The sequence below is a fragment of the Pseudomyrmex gracilis genome, unplaced genomic scaffold, assembly GCF_002006095.1.
Source record: "Pseudomyrmex gracilis isolate BER0280 unplaced genomic scaffold, ASM200609v1 scaffold_137, whole genome shotgun sequence".
Taxonomy (NCBI): Eukaryota; Metazoa; Arthropoda; class Insecta; order Hymenoptera; family Formicidae; genus Pseudomyrmex; species Pseudomyrmex gracilis.
In genome coordinates, this window is record NW_018020721.1 from 374,143 (window position 1) to 383,259 (window position 9,117).

Below are 9,117 nucleotides of genomic sequence, written 5' to 3' on the forward strand. Positions count from 1 at the left end.
AATGCTCTATAATAATGTCGTTGCATTGAGGATTCACAGGTTTTTACATACATTTTTCACTTTTAAACGAGACCGATTTATCAAATATTTTGCGCTACATATGTTAGTCATCAGAAGAGCATAAGCATTATTAAATAAAAGTGAACAAGAATGAAAAAAAAACAAAAAAAAAAACACGCAGAACGGATAAAAACAGCGACGGGCAAATATCCCTTTTCATACCGCGAACGTTGTGTGTGAATGTCTGATATAATATTATATAATATTATATACTAATTATATATAATAAGAGATAATTGTATAAGAATACAAAACAGTTTACAACCAGTCAAAGCAGGAAGAATGGAATTATTATTATTATTATTATTATTAATATTATTATTATTATTATTATTATTACACTTTTCTTACAGGCTGTAAAAAATTTACATTTAAATTAAATTTATCTAATTATGATCTCCTTACTATGTCCTGTATCAGTAAAGCCTGTATTATATTCCCGATATTAGCACATTTCATGAATCATTTCGCATGAACCAAGACCCGAGCGACTGCACTCAGGTGTGGTAAAATAAATAAAAATAAAATAAAAAAAAAAAAATTTATAAATTACGAAAGACAAAACGATTATTTCGATAACACACTTTTTTTCACAACCATTATTTCGATAGGAGACGTAATTGAAAGTTTTTCAATTATGTCGACAAAATTGCTTGTCGTCGTTTTTTTTTCATTCATAAAAATTACAACAACACGGATTCCGTTTAATTTATATTCTTTTCTTATCTCTTGTACAACATATTGCTTAAAATCTGTTACCGAATGTCTTGTAATTGAAACTGTAAACACAAACCAGTGTACTCAGCATCGACAACATCAAAACGTCTGCTCGACACGTTGACTCGTTCGCGCCCGATGCCAAGGGATATTGCTGCGACATGGATACCGCGATAACTGCAGAGAAACAACCATATATTCAATTTTATCGGTAATAATATATAAATTTTTTATTTTTAATGTATAATTTTTTTCGCGAGTAGTGAAATATAAGCGAAATTTTTGATTTAAAATGTCCAACCTGCTACGTTGTTCTGTTCCTGATCGACGTCCGTCTCGAGATTTTCACCGGAATCGAGAGCTGCAAAGTAAGAATAAATAATTACACGTCGAGAACTTCCGGAAGAAGATAATATACATGTGACAATAAGTAAAATTTGGTTTTTATCACCTGGAGCTCCGTCTGTGTGAAAGCGCAATATTTCCGAGGGATAGCCCCACCCGTAACGATTTCTGGACAGAACGACCGCCTCGTAGTGGGTCGCCGGATTCAGGCCTGTCAGATTGAAGGATCGGACGTGCACAGGACTTCTGGCGTCGCTGCCGCTGGGTATGTATAATTTGTGCCAGTCGCCACTGCCACCTTTCTACGATATACACAAGGATATACGCATATAACACCTAGGTGTTCTAAAATCAGTCTCTTTTTTTTTTCCCAAGATCAAAGAAGCGTAAATGTGTAAACAAGCGTGCGTAGACAAACTTTTATATCGATGCGAGTTATAGATATTTTATGAACCATCCTAGTATCGTTACGCAATAAAAATTCTAATAATACAATACAGCCACGCTGTTTTTCGTAATTGTCTTCGAATTCGATTGATGTATCGCGTGCCCCGCCGCCATCAAAGTCGTAACGCGAATATTGCACGAATACGAATCTTACCATCTTGAGAGAATCTCATTTCTCAGAGAAAGAGAGACGCAAAAGATGAGAATGTCGATTTATTTTTATTGTATCCATTTCGTCGAGATTTCGCACACGAGGATTTTCTATTGTTGTCGATAACCCCCGGCCTATTTCGATAAGAAAGAGACCCTTCTTCTCTCACCCTGTATTTGCGAAACCAGAATTGGTACTCGATGATGGGACTGTAACTATCGACTTCCCAGATGAAGTAGTACGACGTGGCGGACGAGTTACGCGATTCCTTCTTGAACACAGCCGGATTCGCGATCCCGGACACCTCGACGCTCTTCTCGGTGACGCCCATTGTGTTCGATGCTCTGCAGACGTAAGAACCGTAATTCGTCGGTTTCACGTCTCTCAACAGCAGAGTGTGATCATCCCCCTTTCTGTGTTTCCTCGCGTTAATTTTCACCGTCTCGTTTTTGAAGTACCACTCTACCTGAAAAGATTTTTGTTGCGCAATAATTTGACATCGCGCGTTAAAAACGACGCGAATTGTAACGCGCGCGTTGAGAAAATTTAACGACTTATCCGCATCAATTCTCGTAATATAAAGCGCTCTGAGAGGAAATATTATATCGGGCGACGTTAAATTCTCCGCGAAGATTTACCGAGCGCCGCAATGAACGCGGTAATTTTCCTTCGCTCTTTTTCTTTTGCACGAGAAAAAAAAAAAAAAAACAGGTATCGTAAGTCACGTTCTCCGCGAATCGATTTGTCACGTGCGACTGGCTTTAGGGGGATCACGGGTGAGAAATTGCTTGACAGATAGGAAGGGCGATTTCATTTAGTTACCAAGCGTGAAGAACTCGTTGAGATCTAAAAAAACGATTCTTATACGCCAGAAAAATATTTTTGTCTTCTTGTAGTTGTTGAAATCTCGTTTTTTCTTCATATATGTGCGCGCGCGTGGGTATGCGTAGTGTTGTGTCGCGCGTTATATAAAATGCCCCGATGCTCGTTTTTAGAGCGCGCAAACGTAAATTGATTTTCTTCAACAATATGCGCGCAATTTGTTTCAAAAGAGAGAGTCCCTTTTTTTTATCTTTCAAAGTATCTATACTTATTCCGCGTCGATTTTAGGGGTCAATGAGGGTGCCGAGATTACTCGACCGAGACGAGTAATCATGCGAATGCAATTCCTCCTTTGAGAATTGCTGCAATTGGCCGTGCACCGGAGAAGTAAAACGGCTATTTTATATTCTCGTAGAGTTTTAAGAATCGCGGCTTAAAAAAAAAATAAAATAAAAAAATAAACTACATAAAGCGCCAGCATGCGCTTTGTGTAATCGCGGTCGACCACGAACTTGGCAACGTAAAGACTGTGTGTCGCCGCTAAGTAATTAAAAGTTTAATTTTTGGTCGCGCGACTCGCGTGCACGCGCGCATTTCTTCGTCGCGTTAATTATTGTTCCAACTGCACAATTAACGGCGCGGAAAAGGGTCGGTCTCACCTCCGCCTCGGGCCAGGCGGTCACAGTGCAAGTCAATTGTACCGGCACCTCCGGATGGGCGTGCACCCACGGCTTCCTCACGTAGATCTCCGGCTTGTCTGTTAATATTTTTCACATCAAGTTATTGTAACAGAATTATTGTTGCAAAAAAAGCTTACACACACACACACACACACACAAACGCAAACAGAATTAACATTTCAAAATTTATATACATCCCGCGATTTGTTCAAAATTTTAGGATTTTTATTCGAGTCACGTACGCGTCTTATTTGCAAGGTCTGGAACTATTTTCGCAATGCGCATAACTTGTTTTGATATCGCGACAGTAAATTGTGTACCACAAGAGTTGATTAACATCTGCAAAGGACTTGACTAGCAAATGCACGATGAACATAATGGATTCACTCGTGCATTTGATTGGAATACTAAAGAGACCAATCTGCGGAGCAATTTCGTAACTTAATTATGTCACTACGTAGCGAATAGTAGGTTGAAACACGGTTTACATGACCAGCAGAGGCGGTCATAATTAAAGTCGATTTAATTGCAAGTGCGATACAATCTTCGCGATTCGCGTTGAGTTCTTGTGATTTTGATAAGAAAAAGAGTAACTCTGTGACCACGCGAAAAATTTAATCTACGTAATGAAAATAGAATAGGATAGAGCTCGAACTACACACATCGACTTACATCTGATACGCAAATCTATATGCGCCTCGGCAGGATCACCGACTTTATTAGAGGCGACGCAAGTGTACCTGCCGGCAAGATGTCGATCGTCAGCATGAAGTCTCAATTGCGGTCTATTCTCCAATAACGGGAGTTCTTTGTCCTGTGAAGAAGACGCATTGCGCTTTGATTTCCGCAAAACATACGATCCACTTCAATTTAATTGACTTTATCATTCGCTTCCGCTGCACAAGCTCTATCTCTCGCTTTTCATACTCATCGCTTTTTCGCGCAAATTGCGCAAAATATATTAACGACACGAGCAAACGTCACGAATATGTCCATCACCTTGGTCCTCCAGCTTATAATAGGATCCGGTACACCTTTCACCAGGCATTGCATCTCGACCTGCTCTCCCAAATTGACCTCTAATTCACCGGACGCCGGCACAGTCTCCACCGACGGCGGATCTAAGTACAGAACAACATAAAAAAAAGGACAACAAATAACGAAGAACCACTTGTGTGTTTTTTTTAAACATTGATCGTCACACGTTTCTTATGTACACATTGAAACGGTTTCTGAAACAGACGTGGGATTTCGAAAGCTAAACGTTAAACGGCGAAGCGAGTCCGTGTAAGATAAGCACTGGCAGAAATGAGATAGACGTCCGGTTGAATTCTCGAATCCTTTTCAGCGCGCGCCGAGGAACTTCGCATAGAGAGACGGATTTCCCATTGGGAAACGCCATCCCTATAGAGAGAGAGAGAGAGACGCTTATCTCTCGGCGCGCACAACGCGGTCTATAGCCAACGTAATACTCTGTACTCACACATCACTTCGATCTCGTGTACTTGCGTAACGCTTCCCCAGGGAGGAGGTCGAGTCGCCTGGCATACATATTCGCCGCTGTCCTCCCGCTGCACGTGAAGGACCCGCAAACTCCCGTTGCTGTACAGGGTGATTCTTTCGGGTGACTGCACCCCCGGGTCTCCGCTATCGGCCAAGAGATTCGAGTCTCGCCACCACTCCACTTTGGTTTGCGCGCCTATACACGAGAGAAAGAGAGAGAGCAGTGAGAGAGAGAGAGAGAGAGAGAGGTTTTTCGGTTTTCGCGAGTCCATTTCGAGCCCGTTCCCATATGTCATCATTACGACGTTTGCACTCGACGCAAATAGGTACGTGTTACGGACATGTATTAACGAAGCTCGAAGTAAGCCGATTAGAATCTCGTCACGAGAAGAAGCTTTTCCTTTTTTTTCTTTTGCCATTTCTCTCTTTCTTGAGCAGATTGAACAATTTGCGCCGAGGAATAGAAATAATTAGACGGATGCGAACGGAACTGTCTTTTTTTTTTTTTTTTTGTCTTGATAAAGTGCAGAGTTTAAGCTTTTTCTAACGCGGGACTTATGGCTTGTGAAATTTATCCGCAACGCTCTCTCGGAGCGAGCAACGTGTTTTCCTTTGTGTCACTTTATCCTGAATTTTGCACGCTCACGTGGGTAGAAATAACGACGCATCAAAGAAACATCCCGTGTTGTTATCGAGAGTATTAAAATTGTAGCTCGGTTTCGGGGTAATGTATCGGACAAACGACAGTAATTTTTTTTCTCTTACACACAGCGTGTGGAAAAGCACACAGAAAAATGAGCAAGACCCATCGCGTTGATATCGCGCCAATATACGTACTCTGATTCTCCACGTAGCAGGGGAGCAAAACCGTGTCGTTCTCAAAAGTTTGCACTGTCGTCGGGTAGCTTTGAAAGTGACGATTTGTCTTGGCATGAGCCAAACCTGCAACAACACACAGATGTCAACAAATGTGATGCAATTAATTAATTCGCTGCTCAAGATTACGAGCACGCACCGAGCAGAAATTACCGAGAAAAAAAAAAAAATATGGCGATGTTATAAAAATGTATTTAGTTCGCGGCCGATTGTTATCTGAAGTACTTGTTTTTTTTTCTTTCTTTTTTTTTTTCTTTTGTTTAAGATTTTCTCTCGTAATTTACAATTGTGATTTGTGCAATTTATATATTTGTTAGAAACTTTCTCGCGATTTTTATCCTCGGTATCCGCATTGCAGAAAGCTTAGTGGTTTTTTTTTTTTTTTATGCTTTTTCTTTCCGAGCTTCTTTTATGCGAAATTCGACACAGATCTCCGCGCAATCTCGCACGCACGCGTGATTACGCGGAATTTTTATTTTCGCAATGCGCGGAGAGATTCGTTAATTTACGTGATCAATTATTATTATGACCGGTGACGTGCGCACGCGGAAGAACTTTCGTATATGACGTGTATAAGAAAAAAAAAAAAAAAAAAAAGAGGAAAAAAATGTGAAATTAACGAACTACTTAACGAACGCGATTTGTGTGTGACTTCGCACACGCACCGCTCGTCGAAGAGAAAAGAGACCCGGCGAGGTCGAAAGGGTAGAATTGATTGCCGAAGTCGCGTGCGCCGCGGCACACGAGTGATAAAGTTTTTTACGTACCACTTTTCCGCGGGGTCGCGGCGTGGTTTTTCCCTCTCAAAGAAATCGATCCGCACACATACGGAAATGCACGCTATATAAATTATGCCGCTTCGCGTAAAAGATATTTCAGTCGCGAATTTTATTATCCGCGCTGATTAGACCCAGAGAGAAACTGGGTTGCACAACTGTATTTTCCTTGTCTACCATTGTCCCAAATGAGTGAGAGAGCAACAACAAAGCGATGGGTGCGAATCATTTTTGTCTGATGGAAAACCGCGTATTTAAAAAATTTTTTTTTTTTTGCGAAGAGAAGTCTCCCGAGAAATTTATAATTTTTCTCGTGTTCAAAAATTCCATTATTTAACATATTTTTGCTTTTGTTGAAAAAAAAAAAACTCAGAAAACCCGCATTTGTGCGAAACGAGCAATTTTTTTTGTACCGCCATGCTGCGAGAAACGCGCAAAACATTCACACACACTCGCTCGATTTGATTAGATATATAGGTGTTTTTTTTTTGTATGTTACCGATTACAAAGAAATAAAGGATCCAAGCAAAAAGCGTCATTTCACAAAATTACACACGCGCCCAACCACGTGTCGAGATATGCCGTTCTTGCGGAGATTCGCGCCAAAAACTGATATCGCGCGAGATGAGAAAAAACGACGTTCTTTCTCTCGCGCGCGCGTGATTTCCTCGGTCTTTCACGAGGCACTGATCTCGCATCAAGATGTGATCCGTGCTCCCTACGATCTCTTACATACGCGTCAACACGCACACGCACATCATCGCTATTTAAGAGAGCAGTTGTTCATTGCATGACTCAGGGATACTCATGCCGCATTAAGAGCGGAGACCGAGCGTGTTCCCTTTGATTAATTATATTTATTTCATTTCTCTCTTGACGTTTCCTCGCACCCCAAGTAATTAATTATTTATGATATGAAAGTTATTAAAAAATTTTTAACGTAAATGTTATGTAAAATCATTGAAATCTCGTTACTTAAAGTAACTCAAGTCTAAAAGAATGAGAATTAGAAATACAATACACGTATCAGAAAGAGGGAAATACTCGCGAAATAAAAAAAACATTTAGGTGATCAATTTTCCCTCTCGATGTAAATCCGATTCTTTAAGGAAGCAATTCCACACGGACCGAGTTTTTCGTCTCTTGATCGAATGACGTAGCTCCGAGAAATGGAAATTTATACACACACCGGATTGAGAACCGTCGACTTTTATTGCAAAGTCGCTCTCTATAGGGGTTACAGGGTGCTGTCCACCCACGACAAACACCCAAAGGCATTCTTCTATAATTTGTTCAATTTACGCACGAACACGCACTGTGTATAGAGCCATTAGACCGTTAATCCAATAAGCGATTTACACGCGTCTCCTTCCTTGAAGGGAGATCGCGGCCTTCTTATACACGTGTTTATTTAGAAATACATGCGCGCGGCGAGGGGTCTCGGCGCTTGTTCGTACGCAAATCGAGAACAGTCAGATGCTCAATACGTAATAAAACCATGAATATTACAAAATTAGCTATTTTGCGGATCAGTCGGCCACTTCAGTTTCAATAACGTAGACAAAAGAAGGCGAAGACAAGAAAAGGGCTCGGTAGAATGAAGACGCTATTCAAAAAGAAAAGTAATCCTCCTCTCGAGTTGGCATCGTGCGTGTAGTAGTGAAAATCTATGTGAATGTACTTAATCCAAGTTCACGGAGAGAGAAAGGGAGAGAGAAGAAGAAGTTCTCTCTAAAACGGTTCTCAATTATCCGATGCATCCGTTGAAGTAGAAGCGAAGATTTCCTCTTAAATGGATTTTCGAGAAGGAATTCGCTGGAAAACAATCGAGCTGTCGACGAACGTTCTGTTTTTTACGAAATTTACGATAGAATAACACGAATAGCGCGAGTTAAAAAAAAAAAAAAAGTACGATGACCTCTGACACGAGGTTTAATCTTTCCGCCCCGCGCGAATGACACACAATCGTGCGTGTGTGTGTGTGTGTGTATGTGTTCACGTGTGTCGCGCGTCGGCTAAAAAGGTTCTCGCGTTAATTGCCGCTAATTCACCGAAGTTCCGACACATTCGTGCCTTCCTCATCGGCTGAATTGTGTGTGTTTACGGGTTAGGTTCTCTTTCGTAAAGAACACATCGTCACACCGACGAACGGAAGTGACAAAGAGAACAACCCGTCTCGCGATTACTGTTTTCTCCCGCTGAAAACAGCTCCGCTCTTCTCACGTTCATCATCCGTTTTATCTCGACGATTCGCTATCTTGTATTTTTTTTTGCACGACTGCGACGATATCGAAGTTTGTTGAGATCGCGCCAAGTGCGGAAGTAACTCTCGTGCAGAGAATCAGCTCCGCAGAGCAAGGCCGTATATGGTCAATGAGATAATTTGCGGCATGTAGCAGGAATGGTCGATAACCACCCCCCCCCTCCCCTCTCTCCACGTGTGTGTTCACTATTCTCTCAGGCGTAATTCGAACGCTCGCGTTCGATAATTAATACTAAATACCGTAATGCGTAATCCGCGATACTTTGATTTTCGGTTTGGCTTTTTTTTTCTCCGTTCGTGTCCTCTCGCGCGTCTTCTGTCTTTCCTTTTTTTTTTGGTTCCTGAAAAAATAATGACAAAAATAAACACGATACAACACAAATTTTTTTGTCTTCCTGAAGAAAACAAAAAAAAAAAAAAAAAAAAAAAAAAAAAAAAAAAATCAAGAAAAATACAATTTCGAAACAAAAATTTCAT

General features: G+C 40.9%; 1 protein-coding gene across 1 annotated transcript; it reads right to left on the reverse strand.

The window, feature by feature from the left end:
- Positions 1-40: 40 nt before the first annotated feature.
- LOC109856870 (limbic system-associated membrane protein-like) lies at positions 41-7,091 on the reverse strand. Its single transcript, XM_020432582.1, has 10 exons — positions 6,877-7,091; positions 5,563-5,667; positions 4,706-4,921; positions 4,222-4,343; positions 3,895-4,036; positions 3,202-3,299; positions 1,890-2,186; positions 1,229-1,424; positions 1,079-1,138; positions 41-954 (listed from the first exon to the last, which is right to left on the reverse strand). The coding sequence occupies exons 1-10, from the start codon at positions 6,914-6,916 to the stop codon at positions 806-808; spliced, it is 1,425 nt and encodes a 474-aa protein (XP_020288171.1). The 5' UTR covers positions 6,917-7,091; the 3' UTR covers positions 41-805.
- Positions 7,092-9,117: the final 2,026 nt, after the last annotated feature.